Source organism: Prunus persica, chromosome G6, assembly GCF_000346465.2.
Source record: "Prunus persica cultivar Lovell chromosome G6, Prunus_persica_NCBIv2, whole genome shotgun sequence".
Lineage (NCBI taxonomy): Eukaryota > Viridiplantae > Streptophyta > Magnoliopsida > Rosales > Rosaceae > Prunus > Prunus persica.
The window spans coordinates 13,377,118-13,395,491 of record NC_034014.1 but is presented as its reverse complement, the minus strand read 5'-3'; the positions used below and the strand labels follow the sequence as shown (position 1 = coordinate 13,395,491).

Here is an 18,374-nt window from a genome sequence, read left to right as displayed (position 1 = left end):
TCTTGTGTGTTACTCCGGGGAATTGGCAGTAAACTCTACCCTACTCCAAGACCCAACTGCCCACCCAACCATCAGTACACAACCGTGATTCAGCTGGAAAATGATTAGTGAGAGTTTAAAGTTGTCCTTAAGAAAAAGGTTATTTGTAGCAATGATCCCTCAACTATACTTGGAGTTGCATTTTGGTCACTCAATTGGGTGTTGTGTTGCACCGTTAGTCCCTACCGTCAAGTCTCTCTAACGAAAGGGACTAATAGTGCAACACAACACCTAATTGAGTGACCTCTAACTATTTTTTGGAGTTGAGTGACCAAAATATAACTCCAAGTATAATTGAGAGATCATTGCTACAAATAATCCTAACTGAAAAGTCACATTTTCCCATCAATAATTTAAGAGATGATTGTCACATCATCATTTTAAACAGAAAAAGTCACAAACTTGACGGTAGGGACTAATGGTGCAACACAACACCCAATTGAGCGACCTCTACAACACCCAATCGAGCGCCCTCTACAACTAATATTTGAGTTGAGTGACCAAAATGCAACTTCGAATATAGTTGAGCGACCATTGCTACGAATAACCCTTAAGAAAAAGGTTTATACTTAAGAAAACATAAACTCGCACAAATCACAATGAACCACCTCATCTGTAGTTGATTATCAATCATTGATCAACCGAATCCAAAAATTACCTTGATAAAAAGATAGACAGAAAACAAATTGAAAGTTATGACCGAAAAAAATTAAAACAAATTGAAAACCATCTGGAATTTATAGTCTACAACTTCAATTTACAGAGATATATGATTTCGAAGACACATCAATATTCCCACCTGGAATTCAACAATAATCGTTTTTACCTGTCAGCAAATCAAGTGGAGCAAAAAAGAAAAACATGAGTTACATCCCTAACATATTATCTCAGCCGGAAGCATCATCATTGACAAAAAAGTGCGGTGGTTTCCAAGTGAGTAGCAGGGTATCCTACAAGATTTCACTACAACTTGAATCTTCAGTTACGATGCAATAATTTCAAGTGGTTGACCTCATTTCTTTTTGTTTTATTTGGTCGCAGTGGTTAATCTTGTTGGACTTTACAGGAGTTGCCTTTACCTGGAAACAATGACAGTCGAGTCTTATACCAACCTGCCAATAAAAATATCTACAAGCTCCTGTAGTCTATCACTGTGACTTCATCTTCTGGGGCATCTAGATCTTGATAACTGCAGAAATTGAAAGCCAGTCAGCAATTCCTGTCTACAGCCTTAAAATCAACAACAAAATTCAAAAAAATTCGCATTCAAAATTCAATAGTTGAATATCATATACTATCTTCATGTTTGACAACGGAAGAACTGGCAAACAAGTTCAAAAACCCCTTAAGGGGTGAAAATTAAACCTAAACACGAGACTACCAGATAATGCCAGAAAATGTTTAATCTTACCAACACATATAGGGCAAACAAAGCCTTAAAGACTTACACCACAAAATAATTTCACACGAAATAATGGAAAAAAGACAAACCAACCAGAAAAATATAAGAATAAAAAGAAAACCACAACTAGCCAAGCACTCGTTTTAGCATTCATAATCCACACCAGTTGTATTCAATTATTTATGGTCATTTGTGGTAGTACGAGATTTTTCCCTGCCAAAAACATAAGGGAAAATGGAAACCACTGTTGACAAATATACTAAGCTTCGCTAATAATTTCAACCAGAAAACAAATATATATTCAGTTTGGCTCAAACACAACTGCAGATCCAGTTAGGAACACCCTCCATTTCAATGATGTTTCACACATAAGTTACCTTCTTAAACGACGAGGATCCTGTCGAAAAGCTGGAGACAAAGCAAGAATTGGGGCTGGCCCACTCATTTGGGGTCCAGACCACACATTTCTACCACTGCCTTCAAAAGGTGGAGGACCACCTTGTTCTCGCAACATTTGCATTGCAACTTCAGGTGGAGCAGGAACAAAAGGTCCTAGTGGACTGCAATGAAAACAATACAAAACCAATACATAATATGATCTCAAAAAAAGAGTGACACACCAATCGCACTTCAAACATAACTAAAAAATGTTCAAGAATTGTGCACATACCCAGCACCAGGCACAGGCATCAATACAGGTGGTGGGGGTATATCTGACGGAAAAGGAGGACCAACACGTACTCCTTGTCCACCAAAATTATCAAACATTGGTTCGTCGAGATTTCCTCCTTCTGGACCATCATTGTTGGACTGAAATTCACTTGATTGCATGTTATCAGACCTATCATATCTCTCACCACCATTGACTCGATTTTCTCGTTCTCTACGATTACCACGTTCGTCTTTCAATCTATTCTCTACACCTGGCCTACGTCTCTGTGGTTTTTCCCTCTACAAATGACAGATTCAATGTGTGAACAACGAAGTACAATGCTAAAAAAAAGATTAAATTATCAACTGACATTCATGGATGATTGGAAGTTGAATAACATTTAAAACTACATAAAATATTTAGGAAAAGTTAAGTTCTTGGTTCTTGTAATAGACTACTGCAACTTAAGACATCTGTTGACATCTATTTTATTTTTTTCAAAGAACATATATGCGAAAATGTAGAGAATGTTAGAGAAAGTTAGATATGGTCCAACTATGCACTTCCTGGGATCCCTCACAATTGGCATATGAACTACAAACAAAGCAAAGCAGATACTGATACAAACTATGCACTTTTTGACAGAGGAAAATAAGAGTAAAATCAGATCTGGTCCATCTATGCCCATACAATCCCACTGTCCTACGGAAATGGCACGTGAAGTCTAATAAAAGAAAATACTATACACACAACGGGACTCATATGTAAAAGCTACAATAAAGTCTGCTTTCGTCTTCCTAAAAATATTATTTCTATCTTGGAGTAATTATAGATCATATGGTTCAACTCATTATGATATTTGGATCCTCAGTAGAATACTAAATCAAATCTGCCTCTTGTATGGAAACACAAATACAGTGTGGAAAATCCACTGAAACTGAAAACAAAAGTCAATTAAAAACCTATAGCCAGCTGGTATGTTTCTGATATCCCAAGTATTTACCAGATTAAAACCTTGGATTATATAGAGAAAGAGGAGGGAGGTAAAAAACTGATATCATGTTACCAATTTGATCCCCAGTATGAATGTTGCATAGGTAGGGAAAGTATTACATACATAGCCGTACCAGAAACAATAATTTGTTAATTTTCAAAAATTTATACCAGTACAGGTTGCTGCATAATAGGAGTTCCACCTGGTGCATCTGCATCACTGCGAATGAAAGTATATTGTAAAAAACCATATAGAGAAAACATTATAACAATTTGAATTAGAAATATAAACATGCTATCAACTAGCATAATTTATTTTTTTAAATAGATAACATACTTCATATAATTCTGGAAATACAGCTCCTCCCGCAGTTTGGAAGTCACCTCAATCACGAGTTCAGGGTGTTTCAGTTTAAGATGTTTGTGCACAAATTCAGCAGCATGAAAGAGCTTTGTGCAACCCTTGGCTCCACAACCATACTTCCAGCCATACTTTTCATCCCTGATCTTCCGAACATAAGGATCTAAGGACTCAGAAGCAGTGGCATCTATCTTTTCCTTAGCAGTCATTATTTCCAAGGGATCTTGACTCTGCAACCTTTCTTGCCAACGCAAGTCCATTTTCTTTTCCCACTCAGCTCCATTACTTATTATGTCGGAACTCTTCCCCTCTGCTCTTACATGCCGGAGACCCTTAGCTTCGTTTGACTCACTCATTCCATAATAATCTAAACCATGGATACGCCAAAGATAAGTAATAAGGGTGTCTAGTAGCTCAATGCCCTCCAGGCCCTTGACAGATGTCAAACCCCGTACAATAATAACAGGGCCAGTGGAGCCACCATGCAATTTTTCTCTATTTTTGTCATTATCAGGTCCAGCTAAAATGTTTTCCACAATTCCTTTTTCAGAGTCAAGTTTGCGAACAAGGGCCTGGGCTTGTTCAATGTCAACTTGTATACGTCTGGGCTCAGAACTGACTGGGTGAGCCTTAGGAGCAGCTGAAAGAAGATCATTTTCTTTATTTGGTTCCCTGACATGCCTTCTCCGCTTGCCACCCACGTCAGCTTCATCATCAGAATTTGGTTCACTAGTATGTCCTGATTTATTTGGAGCCACAGAATTGACACCTGGGCCTCTGCATAAAAAATAAAAACAATAACACTATCAGCCTGCTGTAATACACACAAGATGCAGAATCAAATACGCACAGAAAGTGTAGACAATTCTTACAAGTCCAAGGTCCCACTTTGCAGTTCAAGCAGGAAATCTTTTGCTACTTTTCGTGCATGTTCATTCCTCCTAGAAATAACAGTTGGATCCAAGAAGTTAAAATTAAAGAAAAGGAAAGAACCAGGTATGTAAGACTGAATCACCCAAAACTGAATGAACAATTGCAACAGGGAAAAGGAAAAAAAAAACAATTTCCGACCAACAAAAATTCTGCTCAAATACATAATAAAGAAAAACTTCATTTGATTGAATAATAGGAGCACACCTTTCAATGACAGTGAGTAGATTTGTGGGATGATATTTGTCTTTGAGCCTACGGACAAAAGCTAGTTATGTTAGAATGACACATGTAAACCAAAGGAAAGAAACAACATAAAACACCATTACCAGTCCTCATCTTTATGCGCATTAAAATAAGCTCGTTTCTGAGTAGTAATATACTCCGTCCTGTATTCTTGATATCTGCATCATCAATAAGTTGAAATCACTCCTTTATTATTCAAAAAATCATAAGTTGACCATGTAATAGAACTCCAGAGCAATATCATTACTCCGTTCTGTACCTGCGCTCAGCTTCAGCTGGCAGAATGTCGTCTTCAAGCTCCTGAATGAACTGTTTGTATGACATTAACCCTTCTCTGAAAAATATTATTCAGTATGTCACATTTCTAAGTGAAAATAAAATAGCCCCAAGCTTCCATTGAATAAAGTGAGGCGATAAACAATCAAAATTTTCAAAATGTGAATTTGCAATTTGAAAGACAAGGGAGAGCAAAACAGATTTAAAAAGAAAATTAAACAAAACAAAACTAAAACAACACCCTCCGATATTCATTTTATTTCACTATATAACCATAGAAAAGAGAGCACCTAGATTTCACTATTGGTAAAGTGAAAATTATGATATCATTTTTCACAGCCTTAGATAAACTCATGCTCGAAAATTATGACATTATTTGGTCATCTCAGAAAAAATATTTCAAGAGCATTCCCTTCAGTGTAATTCTACTTGATTGGGGAACACTTTTCCACTAGGTGCTTTATGGGCTTTTGTCTTCTGGCTTACGTTTCAGTTGTCTGATGGATTTCTTGTTCATGCTGCCTCTAGTGTGTTTTTTTCATTGTAAGAAAATTTGTGTTTCTAAGCCCATTGAAATACCCAAAAAACACAAAAAACAGAAAAACTAAATTCCTTTCAGCCAAGGAAAGATGACAGAGTGGATTAGCTTATGCACCAAGAACCAATTTTGGGCTTCCTCGAAATTACTGGTATTTCAAAATTTCATACTCACCTAGAATAAACATGATCAGCCTACATAAGCAGGACCCACTATATTAAACAGACAAACTATGCCAAACACATTGTTTAGCTACGTATGATACAATAGTAATAAGTAAACAATAGAAATGATTTTGAATTTTCATTCCGAATCTGCAAAGAATAATATCATAAACGTACCGAACAAAACAAGAAATGATAAATAAATTAAACGGAATTTATTAAAAAGAAATAGAACTAATGTACAGGATCAAATCCTAACCTTTGGGTAGTCCCAGTGCTGGAAGCATCACCAAAACCACCACGTCCTGAATCCCAGTCTAAGAAGAAGGGAAAATATATAATCAAAAATATAAAAATTATTTGATCATTTAAAAGTTAAAAGTTAAAACTGAAATTTGTAAGCGTCAAGGCAAAAAAATACATTACATCACCATCAAACAGATATCCAACCATAAACCAAAAATATGAATTAAGTTTACAGTAAAATTTGCATCTGTACCTACATACCGTAGATGTGAATGATAAATGCAAATAAAATCCCTAAAATCATGTTTAACATACGAGCATCTGGGTTGTAAGGATCACGAACGTCTCATGAACACCAAAGCTATCCTTGACTTAATAGCACTACTAACACCAGTCTCTCAGCACCTCGGCAAACATTCAACAACAACACCAATCAATTTAAGGAAAATATTGATGCTACCAGCCACCTCCACCAACACTAATCGCTCGCGACCCCCAGAAAGCATTGAACAGAACTAATAGGTAGATCTCAAAACAACATCCCATATATCATTTTACAACCACTTCTTGAGAATGTGCCAATTTTGCCAGTACTTTCTTCACCACCATCTCCTAATCATAAAATAAATTTCATATGTCCACAATAAAGGTGCAAAGGAGATGTACCCAGGAGGTGCACATGATTAAACTGTTAGAGCCTTAATGCAATCCTTAAAACACTTCTGAAAATATTAAGGAGTAGTCCGAGGTCAAGTTCCCAAAAGAAAGCAAAAATACTACCATCACAAAAAGGTAGACCAACCAGTAAGCATCAAACAGCAAAAGAAAAATGCTCTTTTCGAGTCTTCATATTTGCTCTTACTGATAATCTCGAATGGTTACAGAAAATGCATTAGCACCTTACGGAATTACATGATCAACAAGAGGTTTGTAAAATACTAAAGTTGAGCTATTTGTGGAAATATTGTTACCTAGGACAATAATCATGGCAACATATATGTTTACATTAAACTGGGCTTACCTTAAAACAAGGGGCAATTTATGGCATCAAACTTGGCACCATGTCAAAATTAATTGGTCAAGTATATAACTTTTTATATCCAAAAAAATGAATATAAACATACTATAACTACACGCGCACACACACACACACACACACACACACACAAACACACAAAACTGTTCTATCAGGAACAGCAACCCTCATTGAGAAACAGGAAGAAGCTTATCAAATGATTTCTTGTATGTCGTCCCACATAAGTGACTGCATGCTGGAGCAACCCCACCCGCCCCCAAGAAAACTCCCTTTATCAGGAGGTGATCCAGCAGGACATGCAGTAGATAACTCATATATGAAAATATATTATACAAATATATATATGAAATTTTTTATGGTCGAAATAAATATATATATGAATAAACATGTGTACATGTGTATCAATGTGTACAAGTGTATCGATGTGTATATGACTGATAAAATCAATCTATCTATTGCCAAAAATCACCAAGCAATGTACCAAACCCACCAACAATGAAGAATTTACCAATTTATCTAAAACAGATGGATCAGCCCTAGATTTCTGAACAGTAAGAAACAAATACTATTAAAAAGTCAAAAAGAAATGTATACACATTATTAGTCCTGTTATGTATCTCCCGATATGTCACGATGATTTTCAGCATAAACAGCCAATGGAACTCACCCAAAATGAACTTGCAGCATAAGTCAAGAGAGCTTGAAAGCAGGTAAACCGGTTAAATTAGGCATAGAAGTCAACTATCTAAAGGAGCTAGTAACCTAGAAGCAGGTCATGATTTGAAGCCAAGTAAAAACGTAAGTCAAATATTAATCATGTTTGTGGCCCGCAACATACACAACACAGACAACGTTTTGAATTAGAAAGGATATCTACCGGACTATTACTATTCAAAATACCTTGACTGAAATGAAAAGTTTATGTATAAGCTAGAAATATGAGCAACACACATGTAAACCATATCCATCCTTCTACAATAATCAAGGACCCATATCTCCATTACAACATATAGGAAAGGAAAAGGAAAACACTTAAACCACTTAGTAATCTAATGCTGCAGTGATTAACAACTAGACAAACCATACCTAAGCTTCCTTATTTATCATGTCTCTTGTGCCATCCAATTAGCTAACTAAAACATGTGTAGCCTTCCATAACACAATGTCATCTTAGATGGTTTAATTTTTGAAGATACTTAGTTTCAACACTGAACCTCCCATCCAGAATTCACCACATAAGAAAACTACATGACTTTATATATTATAGACTTGTTAAAGTATCTTATCATGCGTAATCTTACAACTACTTAATTGGCTATCTCTTAAGCACATTAATGAATAAGAATTTCATCATATTAAAACTACAAAACACCCACAGAAAACTGCAAAAACATTTAGGAACTTACCAGGAGGACCATAGCCACCAGATGACCGTCCAGCATACCGACCATGAGGTCTTTCGTCAGCATAACCAGGTCTACCCCCCATCTCACGGTCATATCCAGTATAATCATATCCAAACCTATGCATCAAAAGATTAAAGGAACAACGTTCAAGGAAGTTCGACACAGGAAGACCATATAAAGCCAAATATTTCAAACTATATATATTAGGAAAACCAACCATAAACTGATTCTTAGAAATATGCAGAAATTTCCTACATATACGCAAATGAGAGAAAATACAAGCATTAAAAGGTACCATAAATGGAACTACAGGAATGGTGGTATTTTTTAGAACAAAAGGTGCATCTATAGCAAGAAACACCTTCAGGTCCCATTCCTCATCTAACATTAAGGCCTTTTTTCTATTTATTAGTTACAAGGAAATATTTACTTACATAAGCATGTTAAACAAATTGCAAGTGTAGTAAGAATAGAGGAAAACTTTTGGTTATGACAAACAGAATACCAACTTACCCCCTACTTCTCTAAGAACAAATTAGAGGTACCAATTTTACATAATCACTCTTATTCAGGTGTATATGCTACTTTGATTTCATAATTCCTTCTAATTGTATAGAACATTTAACTTTTAGGGACAAGTGATGAAAACCTCTCTAATTTTCAAGCTTTTACAATTTTTCAACAAATCAATCAGAATTGCAAGGTATTTCATAGATAACGTCTCTCACCATTAAAGGTCTCTTATAGTTTGTACCAACACATAAATCATTATCCATCAGACAACAAGTAGTGGTTACAACGGGATAGCTCATGATAATGCCACAAAGATGATTAAAACACGATAAAATCAAGCCACACGTAGCAATACACAATTCTCACATAAACAAAAAGAACAATATCACAGCAAACACAACGACCTTATCATTCTATAGTCCAAATGATGACCCGTATCCATAAAACAAAATATTCGGATCTGAATTTTTAAACAGAACCCCTCCAGAAGAATTTCTATGAATCAAAGAATAGATGCCTTTTGTATTCTATTCTTCACCAAATATTAAATAGAGGCAATGTATTCAGTGCCATGACTTCGCTTTAAGTGGTATGGTCCTGTAACATTGTTATAGGATTCAATCATCAAAATGCAGCAAAACTCTCGCAGTGGATATATGGGTCTTATAGATGGAAGTAGTTGGGGATAATTCAGAGCTTATGTTCTCAAATCTCCAGGCAATGCTTCAATTTGCACCTACTGAAGTCATTCCCTCACAATCTCTCAGTAAACTAATAGCAAATAAAGCACTCATCCAAGATCACCAGTAAAACTCAGGAAAAACCATCAAGACACACTCACCTCCTATCCCCAGGACCAAACCCTCCTCTGGGACTCCCTCTCCTGCCCTCATACCCTCCATCTTCCCTCCTGGACCTCTTGAACGGCGGCGGTGGAGACCTCCGAGTTGGCGAGTGCCTTCGGTCCCTGTACGGAGGAGGAGGACTGAGGCTGCTCCGGCGCTTATAGCCCCTCTCTCTATCTCTCTCCCTCTCTCGAATAGGCGGAGGCGGAGGAGAACGATTTCGATCGTAGTAGTCAGGCCGGCGACTCGGAGGGCGGTCGAGGTCCCTATCGTCTCGACCTTCGTCCCTGTCGCGCCTTCGCGTGGGTGGAGGGGGCGGGGGCGGAGGCGGTGCTTCTTGCTGCGGCGACGATTGGGGGTCTTCGGAGGACTTCTCTTTGCGGTCGCGACGGCGGTCCAAGGACTCGACCGGCATGTTCATGATCTCGGCCATGGAGTTTGGGGATTTGGAGAAGGCGGAGAGAGGGTGGAAGAAACCCTAGAATAGAATGAAACGCTGAAACGACTCAATGACTAATGGGAGAGAGAGAGAGAGTTGATGAGAGGCCGCGGGTGAAAAGAGTCAATTTCACTAATTCGGTGTGAAAATTCATTTGAATAGTGGATTGGGTGGGTGACGTTTTAATTTTTTTCACTCATCAACCATGCACGTTGAGTCAATTTCACAAATTGGGTGTGAAAAAAAGTACGTGGAAATTCATTTTGTTTTATTAATGTGGTTTGCTTGTAATAAACTTATGTTGATAAATAAGTAAAAAGTTATTTCAGTTGTTATATAATTTTCTCCTCTCCTTGCAAGCTAATTGGTTTTCATTTCTTTTGCTAAAGTAAATTAAATGTATAGGTTGTAGAGGTTGTAGAGGTTGCAGCTAACCTATTCAAAGAAATGTCTAACATATGTTGTGGTTAAATGCTTTTATTTGTTTTCATGTTTTTAATTTTTTTTAAAATTCTAAATATATGCTATGGTTTTAGGTTTTCTTTTGGTCACTAGTGATACGTTTTTCATTAAGATAAAGAGAGCAGTCCAACTGTGGAAGCGTCGAGATGAAAGAAGAACTCATGAGTATTCCAACATAATTCTAAACATGCACAAGAGAGGCAATATTATGGTTTGCAACCAAAATGTCACCACATTTCATTATCACCAATTAAGCAACAATAGTACATGTACAACCTTTACCCTTCAATTCGATGATGTTGCACAATCCAAACAAAATGTGTAATCACTATTAACTCAATTCCCATGCATAAAATGTACAAGTATGATCTCATTTCATATGTTGGTTTTAGAATATCATTGCACTAATGGAGAAGAAGAGCCAAGAAGAAGAAGAACTTGTGCAATTTTCATCTTTTAAAATTTTATGGCTGCACAAAAAATTACAACAAAAAAAAAAGTATAATGCAACAAATATATTTCATTTGTTGCACTACCCAAAAATCCAACAAAACATGCAAAAGGATCTTGCTCAACTTCCCAATGCTTTACCCCTTTATTTATATTGGGAAATAAAAAAAATCAATATGTACTTGTTCCTACAAAGTACCCAAATTTCAAGTCAATAAGGTAAATTTAGCATATATATCTACATGAAGTAGTTGAGTAAGAGAAATTTTTTCTTGCAAACTTGTCATCATATTAGAGTTTTCTTGTGTTGAAAATGCTAATAACCACTCATTTTCATCCTCATGATTACGTACAGATGCGTTATAATCAAGAGCAAATTCTTATGATCCATGAAAAACATGGCTTAAATTCTTAGCAGCATTTTGATACACATACCAAACACAAAGTCGATGAGAAGCTTCAGGAAATACATGTAAGATTGAGTTAGCCATTGCAACGATATGTTAGAATCGTCTTTGGTTGCTTTCCAAACATCGCTTCAAGGAAAGTCTCAAATAACCACTTAAACGATTTTGCAATTTCATCGTACAACAAGCTATACCAAATACTATTGTTTGCTTATGATGATTAACCTCGACAAATGGTGCAAATGATCAACCATATTCATTTGTTCAATATGTCGTATCAAAGCAAACAACATCCTCAAAGATGCCATAATCACTTATATAACGTGAATCAACCCAAAATATATTTGCAATCATATCATCCTCATCAAGTTCAAAATAAATAATCCAACTGCACTTTCTGAAAATATTGCAATATAGCACCAACATCTCCCTTTTCCATATTCGTCTTTCTCTTTTTATGTATGTAATTTCAGTAATCTTTATCCAAAAATTCAAGATTCTCTCATCCCCCAACTTAGCTACTCATTAGTTCCATAGTGGCTTTAATTGGTATTCCTGATTTTTTAGCATCATCAACATGTTCTTTTTTAGATTTAGACATACATCTATTAATCCTAGGAAATTTCTACAATCCTTTGTTGTATTGATACACCAAATGATACAGACCATTGAATTGAGAAAAACATATATAGGCTAATCTACGACATTCAATTTGGGGTAACCTAAAAACATGTTATTATAAGTTAAAATTAAAATATATTTATATAAAAAAACCCACGCTAGAACGAGAAAACGTAAAAACCAAAAATGTGAAAACCACTCTTCACACTTCTTCTTCTTCATTAAAACTCGATCTTAGCTCTTCTTATTCTCCATTAGAACTCGTTTTGCTAGCATTGTCATTGCACTGGAACTATTGAGAGAGTAGGTACATAGCTCATCTGGTGGTGGGTCTTATTCATGATCTAAGGCTTTGTTGAATCTTGTTTCATCGTCGTCTTCGGGTTGGTGGAATTGAGGTGATCGTTGGGCTAGTGGAACTAAGGTGATTACTAGACTTGTCATGTTCATCATTATGACAACACATATAACAATTATTTTCACAAATTTGGTTTAGGGTATACCTCCAAGCTTTTGGATCCAATGGATTGCAACAAAATGCAAAACTTAGTAGATCTCTATCATCTTCAGAAATATCGTTGGTCATCCGGAATGGACCGACATTCAATCTCTTCATAATCTGCTCGTGAGCAATTATTTGTCAGGTTTTGCCTTTGCTTTAGCTTTCAACGCATTGTAGTCTTCATACGGAATTCTCTTGTGGGGACCCGACTTTCTATCGCTATTGCACGAGTCACTATCGGATCCTTTGTTGAAGTTGAACCACAATTCTCTATGAACAAAATTTTTACGTCGTTGTGACCCATTTTATCCTAGTGCCAATAAATCATTACAAAATAGCATTTACAAATCAATATAACTGAAACAAACATATATTAGATGATAGAATCTACATAAAATAAGGACATCTAACTTTGTTATTACATTGGGAGAAAACCAAATAAAAATACAACGTAATCCATAATACAATGTTTCTGCAAATCAAATACTCGATGATTTTCATCATCCAAACATGTAAACTTACAAGTGAAATTATGAAAACACATACAAACAAGCTACAACCAATACTCATCGTACCTCATTATGAAGTCGTTTTGCATGCTTTCTCTCACGGATGACTTCAACAGAGGGAGCCAAAGTTTTATCAAGATTTGCAAATCCTTTCACATTGTCACCTTGGTCGTTGGGAGTTCTATCTTGTTTCTCTGGCCTACTTTTTTGAGGTTTAGTATTTTCAGGGTCTACTTGTCCCCCATCACACCCCCATATCAAATATGCTATCATTTTCCTTATTCAGTTTAACTTCCTATTGATGAGGGCATGGAGTGCGCAATGTTATTTCTTTCTCTTCATTTTTTGATGATAACTCATAAATAACCTTGGAGAGCGATTCGTCCATACGAGCAACAGTGGCCACCAAAGTTGCCCATATCCTTTCTTATTGAACTTAACTCTTCAGCAAAGTAAGTCATTATTTTTGCATAATCTCAAAGACTTCTATATTTAATTGTGATAACAACTACCTTATCACTTTCAAACCCCCCTCTTTTTTGTAGCCACTTCTTCATTTTTTTTGTTCTCTACTTTCCCCCACGCAGCGAATGGTAGAACAGGCCTATCCATAAGTACGCTACCATGAGCTATAGCATCAAGGTAAAACAATTGAAGGAATAACATGCAACCACCAATGTAAACTTGATTGTTCTCCTTAAATGACCTAAAACTATCTAATAAAAATTTGAATGAATAACTTGCTAAATTTTTCCTTGCTATTGCCTTGCTATCTCTTAACAGAAGCAGATATTTTAGATTCACATACACAGAAGTGGTTGGACATAGCAACGTGCATAGAGCAAACATGGCAAAACCAACTTTGAAAAAGTCACCTGCTTCTTCTGTCCCCACCATCATCTGCTTCAACTCATTACTCTTTAAAAGCTTCTTCCCAATTTAAAAAGAATTTCACACCTTTACAATGTGTTGCTCATGCATGGATCCAGTGAAGTCAACTTCCTCTCCTCCATCCTTAACACCCATTATGCGCACGAAGTCATCCACAGATATCTTAAGTGTTTTCTCATGTAGCACGATTGATGATTTACAAGGATTCAGTTTATCAACCAAAAAACGACACATTGAATGAGATAGTTTTCCGCACTTCATTTTCAACAACTAAACAAATCTCATTTCTTCAATGACTGCTTTTTTCTCATCACTTAAAACATTTATAGTGTCATTTACATCCTTCGGACTGCATCGTGTGGCTATCTTCAAACAACTCTTCTTCGAGAAGTTCCTTGAAGGTTTTTTAGGTTCATACTCTGCTTTCTGAGTAGCATCCAACTATTGCCATATATCAGTGATTTCCTTCTTGGTCTGAGGAAGAAAATAATAAAATTTTATCAATTCATTATAAGTTGTGAGCTGTAATGTCTCTATTTAAATGTATTGTTGCCAATTTATCACCTTTGTATCCATCATCTCCACTATTTTTTGTTCATCGCCCTTTATATTCCTATTTAAAACATTCACATAAAAAGTACTTTATATACTAGAAGAGACGTTTAACACTTAGAGCAATTCCACCGATGAGCTGAGCCCAAGGCCGAGGGGGAAAAAAAGAAGTCGTTCCAGTGGTGAGCCCAAGCCCGGGCTGGGAGTGGGTTCTACGAAGTCTGGCTGGCCCGAAGGCCAGTTCAGCCCTAGGTCGAGCCAGTGTGTTGTGACGTCATGCGCGACGTCGCGTTGACGTTAGTGCGACGCAATCTCTAACGGGTAGAAGCCACGTGTCACCCCCACAGCGCTCCGATCTGATTCTCTAAATCCAATCCAACGGCTGGCTTTTTTTTTGCAATAAAATTATGAAAAAAAAATTTAAAAAAATACTAAAAAATTCTGATTTTTTTTCTATAAATACCTATCAATACCCTTCACTTTCAACACCAATCCTCATACATTTTATTATACTTCTACTATTTTTCACTATTTACTCAACATTTTCCTCTCTTTCACCTTGTATTTTATTCCTTATTTTGATAGCTTCTTCTATCGAAACTGGAGGGGCGTGGAGCACCATGGAAGATGTTTCCTTGTGTGAGGCTTGGCTTCAAGTTTCTTATTGTCCCGTGTCAGGCAATAAGATGAAATTTTTTCATATGTGGAAAAAAAATTCATGCCGAATTTTGTGAAAAAATTTCGGGGTCGACTCGTACGGAGATTACATTGTCTAGTAGGTGGAAAATTCTCAATAAAGAATTGGAAAAATGGAGATATGCCTTAGTAAAAGCGATGGACAACTATAGAAGCGGGGAAAATCGTACTAACAAGGTAAGTATTTTGTAATTTTTGTTTTATTAAGTTTAATCTCCTAATATATATATTTTGTTAATATTTATTGCATTTTAAATATTTTGTTAATATTTCATGCATTTTAAATATTTTGTTAATATTTCTTGCATTTTCAATATTTTGTTAATATTTCTTGCATTTTCAATATGTTGTTAATATTTCTTGCATTTTCAATATATTGTTAATATTTCTTGCATTTCCAATTGTTTCTTAATATTTCTTGCACTTCCAATTTATTTGTAAGGTTAATTGTATTTTCATTATTTATTTATTTTTTGTTACTTGCATATCTAATATATTTTAAATATTTCTTGCATTTCCATTTTTTTGTTAAATAGATTATTCAAGCACATATGTGGTTCAGTGCAACCGGGGGTGGCAAAAAAAGTTTCAACCATCATGAATGTTGGGAGGTGGTAAAATATTGCAAACGCTTCATAATTATTCCGACGGGTCCTGCCGTTGTGTTAAACGAGACACCACTTCGTGATTCAATGACATCGGATTCACCTCTCAATTCCCCTATGAGTCAAGACTCACCCATCGAAAAGGAGCCGAGGCCCATTGGCCAAAAGGCTGGGAAGGCAAAGAAAGCAGGTAATTCAAGCAATAATAATTCAAAGTTTTTGGAGGAAATGGCAAGACAGAACGACATAAGAATTGAAATGGAGCAGAAACGTCAAGATAACGAGATGGCAATTCAAGCCGAGTATGCACGAGAAAGGGAGTATTTGCTCAAAAAATATATGGACAAGACGGATCGGGAAACCATGGCGATGGATACAAGCTATATATCCCCTGAAACAAAACAATTTTGGAAGCTAGAACGAAGGGATGTTATGAGAAGAAGAGTTTTCCGGGATGATGGGCCTAGCAACACGGATTGGTTAAATGATGGAAACTATTAAATTAGTTGGCATACCTTTTATGTATTTGTATTTTTCATGTTTTCTATTAAAGTTGTTGTAATTCATGTATTTTATTTTAGTAGTAGTAATTCTTAATGACTTGTATTGGATTTCTTTATTTAATAAACAAAGCATTCAATAAAATAACTTTTTATTCAACATATTCCATACATCAAATAAAACAAAATTAAAATATAAAAAACTACAAACAAGGCACAATAATAATAACAAACCACAACCAAACCATAATAAATAAATAAACAACACAACCAAACCATAACTAAATAAAACATAACCAAGGCATCTATGCTCCATCATTCATCTTCATTGCCTTTCACCGCCTATAGATGCTCCATCAAGTCAACTTGACGCATTTCATGAATATAAGAAAATTGTATCTATGTATATCGATCTATCATCCGGGTCAAGAAACGACCATCCCTCACCAACGGTTCTCCACTTGGCCCCATGGGCCTTTCATAAATCCATGTCAAGGCCGTGTTCATTAGATTCGGTTCGTAGACCTCTAAAGCATAATAATCGTACTCATCCTCCACATTCATATTATAGAGGATGATGCAAGTCATCATAATGCTTCTGAGGATCTCCTCATCAAACATACGGGCTGCACCTCGAATAATCAACCACCGAGCTTGAAGGATGCCAAAACACCTTTCGACATCTTTCATGTATCCTTCTTGATAGGTAACAAATAATTTTTGCTTATGGGATCAGGGATTCGGAATGGATTTGACAAAAGTGGTCCACCTCGAGTATATGCCGTCAGCTAGATAATACCCTGTCTGGTAGATTATATTGTTGACTTGATAGGTGATATTGGGGCCTTGGCCCCTCAATACATCGTTGAAGACCAGGGATTGACCCAGCACATTGAGGTCATTTTGGAATCCAGCAACTACAAAGAAGGCATGCCAAACTCATGTGTCGAAGCCAGCAACGGCTTCCAGGATGATACTTTTTTTGGCATTTTCTATTTCCGTAATCACCTTACAAGGCAGTTGGGCAATTCTTCCATTGCCAGTGCATGCAGTCGATGCTACCAATCATTCCTGGAAATCCTCGAGCTTCGAATTTTTGTAGAAGCCGTTGGAGGTCCCTAGGAGTAGGTCTACGCAGGTAGTCCCTAGTGTACAGAGTTTCAACTGCTTGACAAAATCTTACCAAAGCCTCCAACGTAATGGACTTCCCCATCCGGGCAATCTCATCCACATGATCAGCAGATGCTCCATACGCCAACATTCGTATAACAACTGTAAGCTTTTGCTCCGGAAGAAGCCCCAAAACCCCAGCAGCATCAGACTTTTAAACAAAGTATGCATCATAATTGCAAATATCATGCATGACTTTATTGAACAAATGGGGTTGCATTCTAAATCGCCTTCGAAAATCAACATCAGAGTACAAAGAAGTTGGGATAAAATAATCTTCCAAAAGATTCTTACCTCGAGAATGTCTATGTCTGTCCACATTCCGGCGGCGGCCGACTTGTGAACCACGGCGGCGACCTTGGTTCTCTTCATCTTGCAAAGCCACTGCTATGACAACTTGTTCATCGACTTGTCTCTGCAACTCATTGATTTCATCTGCTTTACGGTTTCTCTCATTTGTTTCTCGCTCTTGCCTCTCCAAGTATCTCCTAAAATCTTCCATTGAGAATGAATTAAGTATGAATTATAAACTCTGATAAATGAAAATATAGAAAGATGTGGTGTGAGAGGTATGAGCTGAGCTTCTGGTTTTATAGAAAATTTTGGCAAGATAGACATGTCACATGGCTTGATTTGATTGGATGAAATCTTATATGAAATTTGAAATTTATCCGAATTTTGAACCTAAATTTGTATGAAATTTGAATTTTGAAATTCATCCGAAATTTGAATTTTGAAATTCATCTGAAATTTGAACCCAAATTTATCTGAAATTTGAAATTTGAAATTCATCCGAAATTTGAACCTAAAAATTTATCTGAAATTTGAATTTTGAAATTCATCCGAAATTTGAACCTAAAAATCTTATCCAAAAATTTTATCCGATTATGAATAGTCTTGATACGTAGGAACCCGAAAATCTT

At 36.3% G+C, this 18,374-nt stretch overlaps 1 protein-coding gene across 2 annotated transcripts; it reads right to left on the bottom strand.

The window, feature by feature from the left end:
• On the bottom strand, positions 634-10,208 carry LOC18774748 (serrate RNA effector molecule). Of its 2 annotated transcripts, none has more exons than XM_020565974.1 (13): positions 9,644-10,208; positions 8,290-8,405; positions 5,861-5,918; positions 4,883-4,957; positions 4,707-4,781; positions 4,585-4,632; positions 4,320-4,388; positions 3,424-4,224; positions 3,258-3,306; positions 2,112-2,392; positions 1,819-2,001; positions 1,119-1,228; positions 634-865 (listed from the first exon to the last, which is right to left on the bottom strand). In XM_020565974.1, the coding sequence occupies exons 1-12, from the start codon at positions 10,078-10,080 to the stop codon at positions 1,168-1,170; spliced, it is 2,253 nt and encodes a 750-aa protein (XP_020421563.1). In that variant the 5' UTR covers positions 10,081-10,208; the 3' UTR covers positions 634-865; positions 1,119-1,167. The 2 variants fall into 2 exon arrangements, with proteins under 2 accessions (XP_020421563.1, XP_020421564.1); XM_020565975.1 differs by having other exon boundaries at positions 1,152-1,228.

Bases quoted from the DNA above. Each gene is read 5' to 3' on its own strand.
- LOC18774748 (XM_020565974.1), bottom strand. From the start codon at position 10,080: ATGGCCGAGATCATGAACATGCCGGTCGAGTCCTTGGACCGCCGTCGC. The intron at 8,406-9,643 runs GTGAGTGTGTCT...TTTGATGCATAG, and splicing joins TTTGGTCCTGGGGATAGGAG to GTTTGGATATGATTATACTG. The intron at 4,633-4,706 runs GTAATGGTGTTT...TTTTGTCCGTAG, and splicing joins GCGCATAAAGATGAGGACTG to GCTCAAAGACAAATATCATC.